Here is a 19,421-nt window from a genome sequence, read left to right as displayed (position 1 = left end):
ACAGGCATGAGCCGCACCGCTTCATCTGCCATGCACCTCTAGCGGATCTAGAGCAGGCACCAAACCTACCCGGTATTAGGTTTGCACTATAAACGACAGCGAAGATCAAACAACGAGGCATAGTTTTTCACTGTCATCGCACGCTCCAAGCATTACACCATGGCATATTATTAATGTGCGTCTGCTTTTTCGTGCTTATATAGCCCCCGTCCTCTTATTCGCCCTATGGCCATGCTCTTGTTAAACCTGGTCCTCTCTCCTGCCGCCTCTCTCTCCCTTGTGGTTCTCCCCCTGCCACGGTCTGCCCATAATGCGCCTCTGTTACCTTTCCTTTCTACCACTGAACCCTGCCTGCACTCAGCCTGTATCACCAAAAATAAATTACTGGGTAAAGCCAACCCTAAAAATTCGCTTTTGGTGAACAATGGAATAGCATTATTACGGTGTATGCAACTTCAAGTAGCTGAGCACTTGGATCAGAACTATTTTCCTAGAAACCTGAGAGTTTCGATCTGTATCTCGTCCACTGCCTATTAAGCACTTTCCGTGTATATATATATATATATATTGCAGCAAAAGCCCACGCGAGCTGGTGATCTGAGTAGCTTATTTCACATTGGTTCTAGTTCACAAGCTAATTACCGGTTACTCTAGTCCATCGCACAAGCAGGCTTTTGTCAAGAGTGGCCAAATTCATTCTTCCACGGATTCTCACCAGGGTTCTTTCTTTGTCATCTTGTCAGTACTTTTTCCTTTGAACGGGTTCTGGTAGGCACATTTCATTAACCGTTAACTCTTCATTACAGCCAAGTGTCAAGTCCGCCAGTGACTATAGCCCAGTTCCATTGTTACAGCAATTGTAATTAAGCAAGCGCCGAACTGAGGCAAGCAAACGGGTATAATTCATTGATAGTAAGTTGAAAACTACTTCTCATCGACCGCTTTTGCCTGAATAGACACGTATATTCAAAAGTTACCACATATATTCATATTTCATATCATGCCCGTCCCACCGTTAGACTGGCCCCCTACTCCAACAACCAAAGAATTCGACTACCCGAGCCCTATTATATTCGAGCGTGGTGCTTCCTCGACATATCCCAAGGATGCAGATGGTAATTTGATCTGTCCTGCCATAAGTGATTGTCCTAAATGTAAAGGTAATGAAGTATGTCAACAGCGTGGTTCATCGCCAACTCTGTGTGCCGAAAATTACTGTGCCCCGCCAGCGGATGATGGTAATTCCAAGAGCACACCTATTGGAGGTATAGTTGGTGGAGTTATTGGAGGTGTGGTGGTCCTAGCCCTACTTGCAGCTCTCTACTACTACAAATTTTACTATAGCAAAAATCCCCCTGCATTGGATGATGTCATGATGGATGGCTTGGGTCCAGAAGCCGACGACATCAGTGATTATGCTGTTAGTAAGCTCGACAGTGTCAACGAGAATCCGAAGTTGTCACCTAATAAAGAAACTTTCCTGTCAGATGGAACATTAGTGGAAAGACCTCAAGCCCGTAGGTTGAATTCAAACAATGCTGCGAAGAGCAAAAAGAGATTGTCATCGTATGAGTCGTTTACCAAGCCAAGTAAGGTGAAGACGGCAGCTTCTGTGGCAGCTGCACAAAGAAGGGCACGTCAGCGGCAGATAGTCAACCAGGCAAATGCAGCCAACAGTATAAATTCTTCAGGTAATCATGGCAACATATATGCTGACCCGAGATCTACACATAGAAATTCGGTCGCTACTTCGATTGCTAGTACTAATGCATCAAATATTTTACCTATTGCTTACATTCCAGGAGTCACGGTTCGTCCTACGATAAATAACACTCGTTCTATATATTCATACGATGAAGATTCGGTGTTCTCTGATTTGAATACTATCGAGAACGCCTCAATTGTGGGCGACGTTTCTAAGAATAACTCTCCTCGAGCCGATACTAGTGCAAATAACGAAGAGGAAGTTGCTAATGAAACTATGACTGCAATCAAAGCACAGCCACGGTTGGTCAATGTTGCACGAATCGAAGAAGAGGCCGAAGATGAAGATGATGATGATGACGAAGATGACGATATCACCGATGAAGAGGATTATAGCGCGGATTACGATGATAATGAAGCGCCTTTTAAGAACGATTCTTTGATCGGAGGCCAGAAGACTTTGAGCAATAATACGTCAAATAACAATTTGAACACCACCACACTATCAAATATGCATTCCGTGGACGACGAGAGTGATTCCGACGTCGATTCGGACATCGGAGAAATTACGAGGGCTACAAGTGTGAGGAAAAAGCCAAGTCAAATCTCTCAAGAACTGACGTTAACTCCTGATAGAGAAGTTCTCCTTGACATTAACTCGGCCACTAATATACCTGTTGCCTACCAAAACACGTCGGCACAGGGCGAGTCCTACACAGATTTCCAGCAGCCTCGAGCATTCAACCGCAACTACAGTAATAATAACAACTTAGATAGTGGCAGCTCAATAGCGGGGGCCGGTTCCTTCGTATTTGATTTGGAGCTCGACGGACCACCTAAAAGCCACCATTCGGACAGCAGTGGCGAGAGAAGTCCGTTCGAAGACCCTATCGGTTAACATTGTAATTATAGAACATAGGTAATAATAGTAATAATAATATTAATGCTAATGCTAATGCTAATGCCACTAATACGGGAACAATAACAGTAGTAATAATACACGGACAATTGCAGCTCATGGTTTAAACAAGCTTTTACCGACGTATTCTCGGGCGCCAGCCACCAACCCCGAAGTCCGACAATGTATCTGCCGGGATAAACTTCCCCATATCACTAATCAATGTGATCCGGAGTACTTTACGAGCACTGGAATTAATGCAAAAAAAGAAACCTCATACAATGTCCCATACCAAGAATAGACACTATATCATCCCCAATGGATTCGCTTCGTTTCGTTGCCGCAGATGAAAAGAAACAACGGTCGGATACGCTGTGACCTTCTAGTCGAAATAATGACTTCCGAACAAGACGTTCTTAGTGAAGTTTCAAACCATGTCATCGAACACAACAGTCAACGGCCAACGGCAGGACCTTCTCACTAGCGTTACTCGGTGGAACCAGTGGTTTTTTTCTGGTGGCCCTAAAGACCCCCTCTACGGCGTGCGAGTTAACGGGACTGTTAGCAGAGGCGGTATTGCCATTGGGAGCAGTAGATTGATGTCATCTGTTATATATGTTATGTTACATACTCAGGCGAAATGCAACAACTTTGCTTCATGTCATTTATAGGACTCTCCGCCCCAGCGGCAATAACACTTATATCCATGGGCCAGATGTTGAACCTCCGAAAAGCTGGCGGTGATAGTGAGATAGTTGGGTGTGAATCGTGGTAATCTTGTTCCCTCGTATGTAAGTCGATAGGGACGGGACTGGAAAGAATACCGGGGCATTTTTTGCGTCCAGGCCCAAAGGAGGCGGACCTGAAGTCTCCGGTTCGGTGTGGGTTCCAGGGCTCCACCTCCCTCAGTTTGGAGTCGTTTTGTGTTCTGGTGGCATAGAAAAGACGCTGTAGAGACAATTACGTGACGGCACCAGTGGAGGGATATGGGAAGAAACCGCAGAGTTAGAAGAGAAAATGGCCTACTAGGATCGTTCCGTGGCACCAGCACACGGCCCACTGGGCCAAGAGTCTACAGCCTTATGCCACCAATGTTCTCGTGTTTCAATTAGAGTTTTCCACCACTGTACGAATGGAAGGATTAGAGATAATAATAATTAGTATTGACCAGTAAATAATAATAATTACATATATAGTAATAATAATTTACTAAGAGTGATAGCAGGTCCTCCACTGCCAACACCACCACGCTGTAACCTAACATTGTTCCCCATTCATGCACCACATAACGCTGCATACCGACCTTCACCTACCCCGGCTTGGGAAGAAACCCATCAATTGTGGCCTGCCAATAAGTAAGTGTCATTGAGTAGCCAATTTGGTGAAAAGATTTGTCTCTCGAGACTACCAAAACTGGCATAGCTGTCTTAGGTATTGGCACTTGTTCCATGACCTCTTCACACCAGAGATCGTAATCTAGATCCCACCGTTGTTTCTTTCTATTTCAATTTACGGGAGGATGGAACCTTGTCACCATTCCGTGTTCTTGATCACCACCGGAGATCGCAAACCCAACTAAAGAACTTGTCACGTGCCTCGCATATTCCTGTTTACCGAATTTACCCTCGCCGAAACCCCAGGGTGTCACCTCGATCCTCCCCTCGACTCGCGGTGTGAAAAATTTTGCCCACCCGCTGAATCTCATTTTAGTAAGCGAAGGCCACTGATTCCATACCAACCCCCACGGTTAGCATTTTGCCCAACCTTTACAAACTCGCACCGGCCCACACTAGTGCTTGTATATATAGCAATTGATTTTCCAGATATTTCACGGTGCCAACAGTTGAAGTTCTCTTTTTTCTTTCTTCCTTCTGTTTCTCTACGACTTGTCGCGTTTCTAATCTGTGTCATTTGCATTGCACCTAAGCTGATACGAACACCCACAAGAACTCTCACAATGTCCGATCTCGACCAACAATCCATTAACACCATCCGTTTGTTAGCCGTCGACGCTGTCGCAGCTGCCAATTCTGGTCACCCAGGTGCCCCAATGGGATTGGCCCCAGCCGCCCATGCCCTCTGGAAGAAGATGAACTTCGACCCTAAGGACACCAAGTGGATCAACAGAGACAGATTTGTCTTGTCCAACGGTCACGCTTGTGCTTTGCTTTACGCTTTGCTCGTTCTCTACGGATTCGACTTGACCGTCGAAGACTTGAAGCAATTCAGACAATTGCACTCCAAGACCCCAGGTCACCCAGAAGTCCTCGATGTCCCAGGTGTTGAGGTCACCACTGGTCCTTTGGGTCAAGGTATCTCCAACGCCGTTGGTTTGGCTATTGCCCAAGCTCAATTCGCTGCCACCTACAACAAGCCAGACTTCCCAATCTCTAACTCCTACACCTACGCTTTCCTCGGTGATGGTTGTTTGCAGGAAGGTGTCTCTTCCGAGGCCTCCTCCCTCGCTGGTCACTTGCAATTGGGTAACCTTATCGCCTTCTGGGATGACAACAAGATCTCTATTGACGGTTCTACCAACGTTTCCTTCACTGAAGACGTTGTCGCCAGATACAAGGCTTATGACTGGCACGTTCTTGAAGTCGCCAACGGTGACTCTGACATTGAAGCCATCTCTAAGGCGATCGACGAAGCCAAGAAGGTCACCAACAAGCCAACTTTAATCAGATTGACTACCACCATCGGTTTCGGTTCCCTCAACCAAGGTACCCACGGTGTCCACGGTGCTCCATTGAAGGCCGACGACATCAAGCAAGTCAAGGAGAAGTGGGGCTTCAACCCAGAGGAGAAGTTCGCTATTCCATCTGCCGTCGCTGAATCTTACGCTGCTCAAGTCAAGAAGAACCAAAAGGTGCACGAAGAGTGGAACTCCTTGTTCGCTGCCTACAAGGAAAAGTACCCAGAATTAGGTGCTGAAGTTCAACGTAGATTGGATGGTAAGTTGCCAGAAAACTGGGCTGACTCTTTGCCAACCTACACTCCAGCTGACCCAGCTGTTGCTACCAGAAAATTGTCTGAGACTGTCTTGTCTAAGATTACCGCCGTTGTCCCAGAAATCATTGGTGGTTCTGCTGACTTGACCCCATCCAACTTGACCAGAACCCCTGGTGCCATTGACTTTCAACCTCCATCTACTGGTTTAGGTGAGTACTCTGGTAGATACATCAGATACGGTGTCAGAGAGCACGCTATGGGTTCCATCATGAACGGTATCCACGCTTTCGGTGCCAACTACAAGAACTACGGTGGTACTTTCTTGAACTTCGTTTCTTACGCTGCTGGTGCCGTCAGATTGGCTGCTTTGTCTCACCACGCCGTCACCTGGGTTGCTACCCACGACTCTATTGGTTTAGGTGAAGACGGTCCAACCCATCAACCTATTGAGACCTTAGCTCACTTCAGAGCTACCCCAAACATCGCCGTCTGGAGACCAGCTGACGGTAACGAGACCTCTGCTGCTTACAAGAGTGCTATTGAGTCCACTACCACCCCACACATCCTTGCCTTGACCAGACAAAACTTGCCACAATTAGAAGGTTCTTCCATCGAGAAGGCTTCCAAGGGTGGTTACACTTTAGTCAAGCAAGAGAAGCCTGATGTCATTATTGTTGCTTCTGGTTCTGAAGTCGCTCTCGCTGTTGACGCTGTCAAGGTCTTGGAGGGTTCCGGTATCAAGGCTGGTGTCGTATCCTTGCCAGACCACCACACCTTCGACTCTCAACCATTGGAATACAGATTGTCTGTCTTGCCAGATGGTGTCCCAATCTTGTCCGTTGAAGTTATGTCCACTTTCGGATGGTCCAAGTACTCTCACGAACAATTCGGTTTGAACAGATTCGGTGCTTCTGGTAAGGCCTCAGACCTTTTCAAGTACTTCGGTTTCACCCCAGAAGGTGTTGCTGACAAGGCCATCAAGACTGTTGAGTTCTACAAGGGTAAGTCTGTTCTTTCTCCATTGACCAAGGCTTTCTAAAGCTCAGCATAGACGCGTGCTTATGAGTATTTTATAAACTCTTTCAATATTGGTATATCTTTAGTCTATTAAGAATAGTCGTTATTTAATCGTAATTACAATTTAGGGTAAGACGTTCCGTGTAGGTACCATGTAGCTTCGATGTAGGTTCCATGTAGCTGCTATATAGAGCATACTTCAGTAGACTACATATATGATATCATTTGAACAGTCATAGAGAAGACATAGTAAAAGAACCAGTTTCATTCACGTGACCCCAGATGAAATCGGCCAGGTGACATTTTGCGCTTGCTTCTGCGGCATGGGCGTTCCTTTCAGAGCTCGTAAACCCGAAAAATATCCACAGCGCAAATTTATGGTCGCAATTTTTTTACAACTCCGGTCATTATTATTTCGGTGCATGAACTCCTAAAGCGTCGATAAGGATGGATACCAATGTTTTCTCAATAGAGATACTGGCATTCTCCCTTACAATGTAGAAACGGAATTCGTCGGCGTATACTTGGAGTTTGACTTGGCAATTATCGTAAGAGTTGCAGAGAAGCTAGTTTAAAATAAAGTCAATCATTTAGAAAAAAGGTTTCATTTTATTCAACATAAACACTTTTATAAATCATTCTTGATCATACTTCGTAACATAAAGAGTTCATAAACAACATTTCAGAAGGAATAATATCTCAACAGAGAAGCAAGCGCTAATAAATAGGGAACGAACTTATTTACTTTGAAGTGTCAACGACGTATCTTCCCAAGATCTTACCTTGTTCCATCAATTCGTAGACGTTGGCTAACTCAGAAAGACCGACAATCTTGATTGGACACTTGATCAAACCTCTGGAGAAGAAGTCAATGGCTTCGGCAGAGTCAGCTCTGTTACCGACATAAGAACCCTTAATGGAAATTGTTCTGACGACAGAGGAGAAGACAGAAGCAGAGACCTTGGCACCAGCTGGCAAACCGACTAAGACAACAGTACCTGTTGGTCTGACGTAGTCTACAGATTGTTGCATGGCAAGCTCAGAGACGGAAACATTGATGACACCGTGAGCACCACCACCGGTAGCCTTGAGGACATCACCAACAACATCCTTGGTCTTGGTGAAATCAACGAAGACTTCAGCACCAAGAGACTTGGCGAATTCACCCTTATCAGCACCACCATCAATACCGACAACTCTGTAACCCATAGCCTTAGCGTATTGGATAGCAAGAGATCCTAAACCACCAGCGGCACCGGAGATGGCAACCCACTGGCCAGCAGTAAGGTCGGCAGTCTTCAAAGCCTTGTAGACAGTGATACCAGCACACAAAATTGGGGAAACCAAAGCCAAGTCGGTACCTTTTGGAATTCTGGCAGCCTGGACAGCATCGGCTGTAGCATATTGTTGGAAAGAACCATCGTGAGTGTAACCGGACAAATCAGCGTCTGGACAGTTGGACTCGTGAGCTGTTCTACAGTACTCACATTGTAAACAAGAACCGTTAATCCACTTGATACCGGCGTAGTCACCAATTTCCCAACCAGTAACGTTTTCACCGAGGGCAACAACGACACCAGCACCTTCATGACCACCGACCAATGGCAACTTAGTACCTAATGGCCAGTCACCCTTCCAAGCGTGCAAGTCAGTGTGACAGACACCGGAGTACTTAACATTGATCAAAAGCTCGTTTGGCTTTGGGGTTGGGACTGGGATGTCCTTGTACAACAATGGACCACCGTTGGTCTCGAAGATGACAGCCTTTTGGGTTTTTGGGATAGACATTTTTAGTTAAGTTTTGCAATTGAAGTGAATACTAGTAAGTTGTTACTGTTGTATACTGGGGTAATAGGAATGAATTGATGATTGAACTGGGACATTTACCCCATATTTATAGTAAAATTTTCACTTTCTGGCTGCATGGCCTGGCACATTGGAATTCATTGTTAAACCCATTGAAAGTCCGAGACCTGGACCCAGCAAGGGGGGTAATATCTAAAATAAATTTCACAACATGCCATATACTGCAATAGAGGTTGCCCCGGATTTTCTACTGCATACCCCACCATCAAGGCATTTTTCACCAAACGTCTATATATTAATCGCCTGCATACACCGTGGCACTAATCACCTGGTCCTTTGTAGATGAATATAGCTAAACACCGTTCCGTAGCAGACACCAAGTGAAGCGGCTTTGGTGCAGTTGTAACAATAGGCATGGAACCAATTGTGCTTGCTTGTGCTGTAAAGCGTGCTAAGCATGCTTAAAAACGAGACGAAAATCGGATAGATAAGTGACAGGATGGAGTGGGACAAAAGCCAAGTGCTCAAGATTGCTTTACTGCAAAATTAGGCGGTTTTATGTTGTTCTGTCAACTGAGACGTTTTGTAGAGACTTTCATGGATCACGGGTGAGAGAACAAGGCAACGACATCTCTGACATCTGCTGTGCAGAAATTTCTACCTGGCGATCGCCCATCAAGTGATACAGCGGCATTCACCATGTGAGCAAGCGTGTTTAGGCTTGTTCTCAAGAAAGGTACCCAGTACCACGCTGTTTTACAGCCACGATTGTCTAATATCCGGACTTCCTTGTTGAGTAATTACGGAGTATGGGTTTACTATTTCACCAACACTTGTCGAATGGGCCGGTCCGAATGCTCCTTATTTTTGGGTCACATACTGGTATGGATTCTTACGGCTGCAAGCATGGTGCAAAGTGTTAGTAGCCCCATTACTGTCTGCAGTGCTGTACCCCACGGATCAAAAGAACTACTCTCCGACTGACCTTAATTACTCGAAACAGACGAAGGAGTTTACAGCCTATTTACCCAAAGGGCTGATTTATTCTGCAAATTTGTTGGCCAACTCTATTTGTAGGAGTTTCGACGGCACCGTGATATTAAAAATAATTGCAGAATTTCCATTCTCGGTATGCCGACCTCGCCAATGGATTCACAGCTGACTCGGCAATACGAAGTTCACTGTGCGCAAGAAGGCAGCTAAATCCAGTGGCAGCTAATTCCGTGGGACATAGAATCACTACCACAAGTCGAGACAAACAATTGTAAAAGAGGATATAGAAAGTACACTACAAAGAAAAATCGAACAGAATTTGCAATTATTCAAAGACGCCGAATTGCAGCCTTTTGCAACCTTCGGTGCATCGCTAGATCAATCTGACGTAGAGCTTAAATGATATCGACCGTTATAACTCATAGGGTTGATAACCATTTTCAAAAGTGCCTAGAGTCCTTCGTAGGTGGGTACTCGAGAGATTTTAATGTTAGTAGTCTCGACTAAATGTGCTAGCTGTAGAGACCTGGAGTTAAGAATCTGGGGCACTTAAGACCGGGGTAAACTCCTAGTAGGCTGGTTACGTGATAGTTTACGTAACATATATTTTATCAATATGTCAAATATATTAACGGTTTATGCTATAAACGAAGAGGTGGGTGTTTCATTGCAAGAAAGGGAAGAAGATACGGAATCGACAAGGAACTGCATTATCGGGCGACGTAAATCTCGGAGTAAGCTGCAAACATCGTCCATACATCTTGGAAGGAGTTGGTGGACCAATTGAACCCCACGGAAACACTATTTTCATTCCTAAAGATAGATTCGGTATCTTTCCTGGGGAAAAGCTCAGAAGCATGTAACAGCTGAAGATCGGGAAAAAGGATCAAGTAGAGTCAGAATCTCGCTAAACCACGTACAATACTAACTCATAAGAGAGTAACGACGCTTAGTAGAATGCGTTTCTTGCATCCCATTTCTCATTCTGGATGAATTCAATCAAGGTCTTAGAACCGGTTTGTAACAATGGGTGACCACTTACAACCGTCAAAAACTTCTCTAACCCCTGTCTTCTTTTTTCGATGTTTAAGTCATTGAACTTATTGGAGTTTAACAAAATTTTACCTGGTAAAGGGGGTATTATCACACGGGTCGTCTCCTGTTCCAATATTTTTCTAAAAGTTACGAAGTCTGAGTATCTTCGACGTACTCGGCTGCTTCTTTTTTTGAATGCTGGTATATTTGTCTGTCAAATTGTTAGTATGGCACTTTAAATTACTATTATCACGCCTCTACGATTGTTGCGGGCTAATGTACTTACTCTGCACACGATTTCATAATCGGTATACAACTCTCTTCCAAATCCATGAGTCTGAGGATTCCGTACCTATTAAAATGTTAGTTAAAAGTGTCTTCGGTACACAAACCTTTTGCTTCGTATACATACCTCTATCTCAAGAAAGTTCTCGGGCTCTCCATAAATTTCATTAAAAGACTGTTGTTTGTGTCTTGGTGATGAAGTATTGATCACATCACTTATCGGCTGAAACGGTTTGGACATATTGTCTTGTCAGTGTTACTTTCTCTATGTCGTTGGATAACTGTTTGCTTCTTTACATGTGGTTTTAAAACTCATACATTTGAAGATAATGACTGTTTGGCTTATATGCAGACTCTCTGATTTGCAATCATGAGAGGTTGTAGGTAGTGTGGTGAGCACAGTTTATGGCTGCAAAGAGAAATATATAGAAGAAGTGTTCCCGGGGGGGGGGGGGGGAAGGTGAATTACCATAGATAATGTCTTTCTCTTAGGAAATGGTCGTGATTGGTGAGCGGGTGTTGAATTTCGCTGGGATTTTTTATTTTATTTTACTACAAAGACTGGGCAGAAAAGGCATAGGGGCATTCTAGTGGAAGGGCCTAGCCATCTTATTATTTGATAACCTATTTAGCACAAAACCTGTTTAGCTCACTTTATGGTCATTTATTTGTTAACAAAGGATATAGGAAGAGTTGTGATTGCTAATCTGATAGGAGAGGTAATCTCCCGTCAGTTTCTAGAGAAGAATGTGTAGGCACCTTTCTAGGCACTTTCCAATAAAATCTGTTAAAAAAATTACAAATTGACAACAAGTTTGGTTCAGTGATACAACACAGAACCAAGGCAAACTCCAAAAACTTACAAAACTTATTACTCTTACAAAACCTACCTATATAGAGAGCTATAATTATTTCCGCTTCTTCCAGAATTCATCTCTCTACAAGCTGGTGACAAGCTATCCCTTTTGAATATAAAGACGAATGTATTCTATTGAAGATATATAATTGGCAAGCATAACAAGAACAAGCCTCATGTGATTATAAATATGGAAGAGAACCAAAGGCATGAAAACTGACCTAATAACCTAATACGGCCAGCAGTATATAGATATTTCATTAATTCGTAACTAACCTAATAGCAACTGCTCTTAAATGAAAGTTTGGTTGATTCGTGGGACGTTGTTAACCTTGTTGGAAACAGCGACCCAAACGTGGGGCCAGCCCAAGAAAGCAGTCAAACCCCCAGCCCACACAAGCCAGTCTGGAGCACGACGGACAAAGTTATGAGCGATTGAGTGGCGTGGGAATTGTCTGAAAACTTGTTGAGCGACCATTTTGGTGAGATTTTTAAAGGAATAGATTCTACAGAACAACTCATCTCCCAATCTTCCGCGGCGTGTTGTAAGCTATTTATACGTTTGACATGAACACGAAGATACCACCGACAAGTTTATGATGCAACTCTATGTGAAGTTAATCCTCCAAAACCTCTCGGAACCTTCCCAGAATGTGGTTTTGCACCTTTTTTAGTGGTGCGATTTCTCGAAAAAGTAGTCCGTTTTTAGACATCTTCGGGGTATCTCCTGATTACTCGCTTGGAGCCGGAGTTGAAAATGGCACCACTTTATTTTGGAGCTCCACTTTATGTGTGAACTATGGAGCACCTCTGGCCATGTCTGATTACAGTCTAGGACAAATTTGGTGACTGGGGTCCAGATCTGCATAGTTTATCCGAATATTTCCTGATATTGTTGGCTGAACATAATGTGTGTTTGTGCAAAGCCCATCAAACACCACAGGCGAAAATCTCAAACTTACGATACCTGCGATCTGGCAAACCATCTGAAGTATTTTTTCAGCCGTCTGTGATGATTGTGAACCATTCATACTATCGGTGATGCTGTTTTCATAGATATATACATATATTTGATTGAAGTGGATCAAAGAAAAAGAATCCTGATAAATAAATTTACAACTAAAGTGAAAACTAAATGATCAAACAAACAAACAACAAACATAAAAGAGAACTTCACCATAAATATAACCGTTTCCATACCATAAATTCTAATCTAAATGTTTTAACTAATGAAATCAAATAAATTAGTTTATCTTTTCTTTGTCCAAGAATTGTTGTTGGAGATCGAAAGTGTTAGCATCTACGTTTCCGTCTCTGATAACTGCTACTCTCATAGAAGCCAATAAGTTGTGGGCAGCGTTAGAATGAGCATACACAGCTCCGTTGAATGCCTTAGTTGCATCTTTACCTAAAGAGGCTCTGACCAAAGCTTGTCCACCAGGGTGTTCCTTGATGAACTTCTTGACATTGTGAATAATACCAGAGATGATAATAAGACCATCTTGCTTGGCCTTCTCGTTGAATTCTTCTCTGCTCCACACTGGCAAGTTTTCAACAGAAATACCCCATTGGAGCTTGGACTTCATTCTGTTCAACTTCTTTTGTTGTTGTTGGATCAAACCTTGCTCAATGGCGTTTTGAGAGAAGGTCTTCAAGTTCCAGGCGAGGCCAAGCTTAGACAAAACCCAGATGACAACCTTGGTTGGGTCGAATTGGTACCATTTAAGGGCGTTTCTGTAGTCAGATGGGAACTCGTGGTGGAAGTTGTGGTAACCTTCACCGAAAGTGACAAAGGCAGTCAATACGTGGTCTCTTGGAGTTCTTCTGTCATCAAATGGTTGAACACCGATCCAGTGAGCTAAGGAGTTAACACAGAAAGTAGCTTGTTGAATAACGAAAGTCTTCATCAAACCAGCGTAAATGAATCCTCCCCAGTAGTCACCCCAGAAAAGACCTGCAACGATAGTTGGAAAGACGTAAGCAGCAACAATCATGATGACCAAGTAGTATCTGTGTTGGAAAACAACAACTGGATCAGCAGTCAAGTCGTGAATGTCAGCTCTGGCTCTGTTCTTAGGGTTAGATTTGGTTAACATCCAACCCATGTGGGAGTACCAGAAACCACGTCTAGCGTCATATGGGTCTCTAGCGGTATCAGTGTATCTGTGGTGGATTCTGTGAGAGTGTCCCCACCACTTGATGGAACCCTCAATGGCACCGGCACCAAAGAAGGCAAAGAAGATCTTAACTGGAACAACAGCGTCGTAAGCACGGTGGGAAAACAAACGATGGTAACCAGCAGTGATGGAAACACCGGAGAAAACGTACAAGACGAATCCAAGAACAACTGTCTGCCATGGTGGTGGATACTTGACAGCTTGGTACAAACCGTAAGCTGGTAAAGCTACAACCAAAACAGCGTTCAACCAGTTGATGTGATCGTAGAAGTTGGTCAAGGTCCAAGGCTTCTCGGAAATGTGCTTCACGGTGGCGTACTTCTTGGCCTCTCTGGCATCCTTTTCTGCCAACGACTCCATGGAGTCCTCGGTGATCTGTTCGGCAGTGATTTTGACCATATCAGCGGTACCCATCAATTTACCTCCCAAACCGGCAGCCACAATTCTTGGGTTCTTCCTGTTGGTGCCCGCAGCCAAGGCATTAAGCGAGGTGATATCAGCTATCTCCAATTGATCGGTCATGATGGCGAGAGATTGTCAAAAACACTCAAGGAAACTGATCGCTAATGGAATCTGAAGAAACAAAATCAATCCTAACCACTGACTGCAAAGACGGCAATCTATTCAGTTTTATAACCTTTGTTCTTTGACCATTGCCCCCTGCAAAATATTGGCAGCCTGCGTAAAAATTTTCCCCTACAACCACATGAAAACGAAGCAGCAGTTTTGGGATTTTGGGTCTAAAAAACGGGCAATTTTAGCGTGTGCCTGCAAAAATCGGAGTTGATTTGACAGTGTTAAGCTATGAAAGATAGCCCAAACTGTTGAATTGCTACTAGGAGATAAGCGAGGAAAAAGAAATTGTCGCCTTGCTGCCCAACAAAAATAGAAATCGGGTAGTGTATGCAGGACAACAGTGTCGAATTTATTGTTACCTGGACTAAAGGATTGTAAGTGTAAATAGGCAAAAAACAAAAAGAAATGGGTAATGAAATTGGGTGATTACATAATCAGAATGGGTTCGGAGTAAGGGGACGGGTCGTCAATTGGGTACTGAGAAGGGCGAACCTATTTTTTTTGTGTGTAGGTATCCTCGGGAAGTGGGAGCACCGCTAAGGTTTGGGGGCCGTTAAGAAAGCTTAAAGAAGTGGCCTATGTTTTCCAGGGGGTTCTGGGTATTTCCAGTCGTGTTGGAATAGACGAATAGCCCCCCCAACATGGCGACATAAAGCAATTCTAGGTCCCAATGCCCTCGCTTTGGCCAACAGAATGGTGGAATGATGGTGTGCTCCCGCCGTCGCCAGTGGGCAGATGTTCACCCGTATACGAGTGTTCTCAAATATACATTTACACATCACACTGGGAATCTGCCAATTTACCACATCCGGAAGCCAGTTTGCAGTTCAGGCACATGCGCATTTTTACTCCGTTATTTTCCATTCTTAGAGAAAACAATCGATCGATGCCTATTGTTGCAGCGTAGGAGATAACATAGGGAGTATCCTGTGCCAGACTAAACCCCGGGATGGTTGCTCCAATCATGCCCATGGAGTTTTCTAGATGTTGCTCAATTATGGTTAGTTGTGGTTGCTAGCTTTGATGCGTTACTTTGGTATACTATTTTCATTAACTGATAATAATAACTCATCTGATAACTTCCGTTGCTAGCTTTTTCACCCAGTGTTGTACACTACTGCTGAGCCTGTAGTGTGTACAAGCTGCTTAAGTCCTCCTCGTGCATCCTGTCTTATATCTGTAGTGTATCCAAGAAAGTTCACCCAGTACTTCAAGGCTAGCAACATTAAAGTAGCGATTTTGCACCTATCTCATAATCCCTCAGCTAGATAAGCATGGAACAAAACCAAGTTCATTAGAGGAATGGTACGAGTGGTACGAGCCCAAGAAGTTTTCTTATCTCTCTTTATTCTCCATACCAAAAGTACTCTCTGTAGCGTCTTCAAAAGACCTCCGTAATGTCCACGACCTATAGAGACTAATTTGACCAATTAAGGCCTTGAAGCGAATTGTAGAGCTTGTTTTAGTCATGTCGTACAAACACCGGCACACAATATTGTCGCTGATATAAGTGTCAGTTTCTAACAACAGACTAACTCAATTATGGATGACCTAACAATAGACCATATTTTGCATACGTGGGGACTCGACTCTAGGGCAATTTTCAACATGCCAGACGCACAACGTCCCCATTAAAGGGTTAGCCCAAACACGGATCACTTAAGTACTCTTATAGTTTAAGTCACACACTCCTTCATATAAGCTGATAATTCGTACGATTCATAGCGAGGAGCGCTTAACATGTTTTGTTCTTTGTAAGGTTGCAATTCTTCACCATTGGTCGATTCTTGCCGTGGCCCAAATTCCAATCATAAATACAAATTACTCTTTCAAACACGCATATGCTCACATAGACACACACGAACTCTTTATATTACATATAACTTCCCCACACCCCTCTTTTTCTACAAAGGATGCTCAGTCGTTGACCTTACACAGGCCGTCTCCGTATTGCTAATTCGCTCTATCCACGTTATCTTCACCGTTGTAGATTACCTCCCCTCTAACATATCCACAGCCTTCACACTTTATCTCGCTTCTCACCTCAAGAGCTACCATCCTCCATTCTCGCCGTACCCCCCGCAGAAATCAAATCTTCAATTCCTTCGGCTGCCCGTCTCGAACTTTTTCTTCTCTGTCAACACCCCATACTATCCCCACACAAACTCTCTTCGTTCTCACTCTTCCAGTGCCCACTCCTACATACACCATTTGATCATCCAATCTTCATTTTTTTCGCTCCTGCACGTCGCCACCAGTGTCTACTCCAATTCCATATTCATTCTTACTCCATCAGGGAAATACTCAATTGGAAAACTAGGTTGACACACATCGTTTCTTTCCTGGACATCGTACACACTAGACCCCTGAGATCCGCCGTTTATCACCTCAGACTGGCAATTGATTGATTAATCGATTACACCCGTTCGATTGCAGACGCTTTTCGCCAGAGTCCCCATTGAGTTGCTAGTTACTCCGAAGAAAAGTGGACATTTATTACTTCCAATATTTGTTAGCGTCACGGATTTGTTCTCCACATTATTCAAAAACCACGGTACTATAAACAAACGAAAGTTCCATTGAGTTGCATCATACTCACCAACACACTCTTTTGACAAGACGCTGCCAATAACTAACCCGCCATTTGTGACTCCTAATCATCAACCGCTTCCACTAATACATCAAGTAGTATTGATACTCGTACATCATGGCTAATCCTCCATTCCAGAGACAACCTCCAACGTCTCCACTCACCACTACAGCTACTCCACACCACCATCTACCAGCTCACCAGCACACATCACGTAAACCATCCATAGTCGAGTTGCTTTCGTCGCCGCCACCATTGCCTGTAAACCCTGCGGAAGAGGACATCCATCAGTTCTCTCTTTCTAGAAACACCTCCATCAGTCTGCGTACTTCACTGATTAGTCACCAGAATGCTGTTTCCTCTCACCACCACTCCTCTATCGCAGGCTTGGACTGGCTGGAAATCCCATTAAGTGAACTTACTGAGTCCAACAAGCTCGTCTACATTAATTCGTCATACTCTGTTCAGAAAGCATTTGAGACTCTCGCAGCTAACAATTTGACATCGGTACCGGTCTCCGTCAGCGAAGATGATACAGACCTCTCTAGTTGCTTAACATTTGATTACTCCGATCTTAATACGTATCTCCTTCTCGTTATGAACAAGATTGCACTCAGTGACTTGGCAATTAATGAGATCGGTTCGGAGAACGATTCTACAGCAAAGAAACAGGAGATTGTCACACAGACTATCAACAAAGCTAAGCGTGGAGAAGAAGTACCCGTTGAATTCATCATCAAGTTGCATCCTAAGAATCCTTTCATTAAGTTTACGGAAGCTGATACTTTGTTCAAAGTTATGGAAGCTCTTGGAAACGGAGTCCATCGTGTAGCCATCACAAACTTAGAATCTACAAAGATTACAGGTATTTTGTCGCAAAGAAGACTCATCAAGTACATGTGGGAGAATGCTAGGCGTTTCCCATCACTTGACTTCTACTTAAATTCTACTCTTCAGGATTTAAAGATCGGTAACAACAATCCAATTTTCATTTACGAAGACCAGCTCTTAATTGATGCTTTGCACAAAATGTTTAACGAACGAGTGAGTTCGTTGGCTGTCATTGATCGCTCCAAGTCGCTTATTGGTAACATTTCTATTGTTGATGTAAAGAACGTTTCGTCATCCAAGAACTCACAGCTTCTCTTCAAATCAGTTCTTAACTTCATCTCCTACAATCTTACCCAGAAGGGTATTGAAGAAGGACAGGATCAATATCCAATTTTCCACGTAAACAAACAAAGCTCACTTGGTAGAGTTATTGCCAAGCTAGTTGCAACACAGTCGCACAGACTTTGGATTGTCGACACCAACTCCAGAGCTCACCAAGCCTCGATATCTGGGCCTCCTGCAACCATCGAGGCTACATTAAAAGCCTCTCTGTCTCCTCCATCGTCGTCATCATCTTCATCTACCACCAATGTTTCATCAGATACTAACTATGGCTTACCAGGTAAATTGATCGGAGTCGTGACATTGACAGATATTTTAGGATTATTCGCAAGCTCAAAGGGCACTAAGACAGATCCGCACTTTGCAAGAAACCAAAGAAGACGTTCATCAACTTCAACTACGAGATCCTCCATTGACAGTTCTGTAAGTGTTGGAGATGGAAGTGCCAGATCCACAAATGCCAATGCTGGAGACCTGGAAATTTTCAGAAAGTCATACACTGCCGCTGGTAAGAACGAAAATACTTTCGCTTAGGTATAGGTTGTAAAGCTCGCTTTCTAGATTCTCGAGCGTTTCGTCACTGTCACTTGACCGCATTATTTGTTACATATGGTCCTATTGGTTAAGTTCACAGCTTCCTTGGGACACATTCATAGCGTCACCATCGCTACATAACAGCTGGTGATCTTTCAACCTTACTGCTACAATTTTATGTTCTTTATTTATTCTTCCACCTTATAAATAATTATATATCTTGATCCACTGGTACAATATACAAGAATAAAGAGAATACACTGGTGAAAATGTTAAATCATTCCTTCCAATACCATTAATTACTACAAAAGGATGTATAAGCAAGAGAGATTTTTATCTAGAGATATTCTTCACAATATAAATATTGCAAAACTACACACAGAGATTTCTACTTAGGGCAGAGAAAGTATCGAATTATGGCGAGAGGTCTAAAAATACTAACAAAATTGATAGCATCCACTCAATTAGTCACACAATTAGTCACTCGATTAGTCACTCAGTTAGTCGATCCGTAAGCTACTATGCAAACAACCTTCTTATCAACTGTATGACTTTTGGACCATGCTTATTACGAATCCAATGGCAAGTTCTTTTGGTATACTCCCATTTTATGATGAGCTGCACTTCAAACTTCTCCAGTATCTATTTTTGATTCTTCCTGCATTTGTTACATCCCATTGAAATCTTCAAAATGCGACATTTTTCAGTGCCAGGCGGTCGGCATCATAAAATTTCACAAATTTCACAAATTTCACTCATGCGATGGGATGGGGATGAGTGAAAAATTTGGTATGCGATAGCAAGCAGTAGTATACTACAATAAAT

General features: G+C 43.5%; 7 protein-coding genes across 7 annotated transcripts; 4 read left to right on the top strand and 3 right to left on the bottom strand. All coding sequences in view use genetic code 12, as the record gives it.

Moving 5' to 3' along the window:
• Nucleotides 1-23: 23 nt before the first annotated feature.
• On the top strand, nt 24-768 carry RJT20DRAFT_12512 (uncharacterized protein). The gene has a single exon (XM_064916408.1). It carries the CDS (start codon nt 226-228, stop codon nt 535-537), a length of 312 nt encoding a protein of 103 aa, XP_064777201.1. The 5' UTR covers nt 24-225; the 3' UTR covers nt 538-768.
• A 232-nt stretch (nt 769-1,000) lies between these two features.
• On the top strand, nt 1,001-2,602 carry OPY2 (Opy2p; the record flags this gene model as incomplete). The annotated part of the gene is made up of 1 exon (XM_064918127.1): nt 1,001-2,602. The coding sequence occupies one exon, from the start codon at nt 1,001-1,003 to the stop codon at nt 2,600-2,602; it is 1,602 nt and encodes a 533-aa protein (XP_064777200.1).
• Nucleotides 2,603-4,433: 1,831 nt separating this feature from the next.
• TKL1 (transketolase) lies at nt 4,434-6,767 on the top strand. The gene has a single exon (XM_064916208.1). It carries the CDS (start codon nt 4,560-4,562, stop codon nt 6,591-6,593), a length of 2,034 nt encoding a protein of 677 aa, XP_064777199.1. The 5' UTR covers nt 4,434-4,559; the 3' UTR covers nt 6,594-6,767.
• A 545-nt stretch (nt 6,768-7,312) lies between these two features.
• On the bottom strand, nt 7,313-8,359 carry ADH2 (alcohol dehydrogenase; the record flags this gene model as incomplete). Its single annotated transcript, XM_064921317.1, has 1 exon — nt 7,313-8,359. The coding sequence occupies one exon, from the start codon at nt 8,357-8,359 to the stop codon at nt 7,313-7,315; it is 1,047 nt and encodes a 348-aa protein (XP_064777198.1).
• Nucleotides 8,360-9,955: 1,596 nt separating this feature from the next.
• On the bottom strand, nt 9,956-11,146 carry RJT20DRAFT_124322 (uncharacterized protein). The gene is made up of 3 exons (XM_064916207.1): nt 10,818-11,146; nt 10,692-10,757; nt 9,956-10,616 (listed from the first exon to the last, which is right to left on the bottom strand). Exons 1-3 carry the CDS (start codon nt 10,929-10,931, stop codon nt 10,320-10,322), a joined length of 477 nt encoding a protein of 158 aa, XP_064777197.1. The 5' UTR covers nt 10,932-11,146; the 3' UTR covers nt 9,956-10,319.
• A 1,446-nt stretch (nt 11,147-12,592) lies between these two features.
• Nucleotides 12,593-14,322, bottom strand: OLE1 (stearoyl-CoA 9-desaturase). The gene has a single exon (XM_064916206.1). It carries the CDS (start codon nt 14,243-14,245, stop codon nt 12,791-12,793), a length of 1,455 nt encoding a protein of 484 aa, XP_064777196.1. The 5' UTR covers nt 14,246-14,322; the 3' UTR covers nt 12,593-12,790.
• A 2,279-nt stretch (nt 14,323-16,601) lies between these two features.
• SDS24 (Sds24p) lies at nt 16,602-18,888 on the top strand. Its single transcript, XM_064916205.1, has one exon. The coding sequence runs from the start codon at nt 17,007-17,009 to the stop codon at nt 18,594-18,596; it is 1,590 nt and encodes a 529-aa protein (XP_064777195.1). The 5' UTR covers nt 16,602-17,006; the 3' UTR covers nt 18,597-18,888.
• The last annotated feature ends 533 nt before the right edge of the window (nt 18,889-19,421 follow it).

Source organism: Scheffersomyces xylosifermentans (genome assembly GCF_036884685.1).
Source record: "Scheffersomyces xylosifermentans strain CBS 12540 chromosome Unknown RJT20scaffold_1, whole genome shotgun sequence".
Taxonomy (NCBI): domain Eukaryota; kingdom Fungi; phylum Ascomycota; class Pichiomycetes; order Serinales; family Debaryomycetaceae; genus Scheffersomyces; species Scheffersomyces xylosifermentans.
The sequence above is the reverse complement of the archived record's forward strand: the minus strand, read 5'-3'. Positions and strand labels throughout refer to the sequence as shown.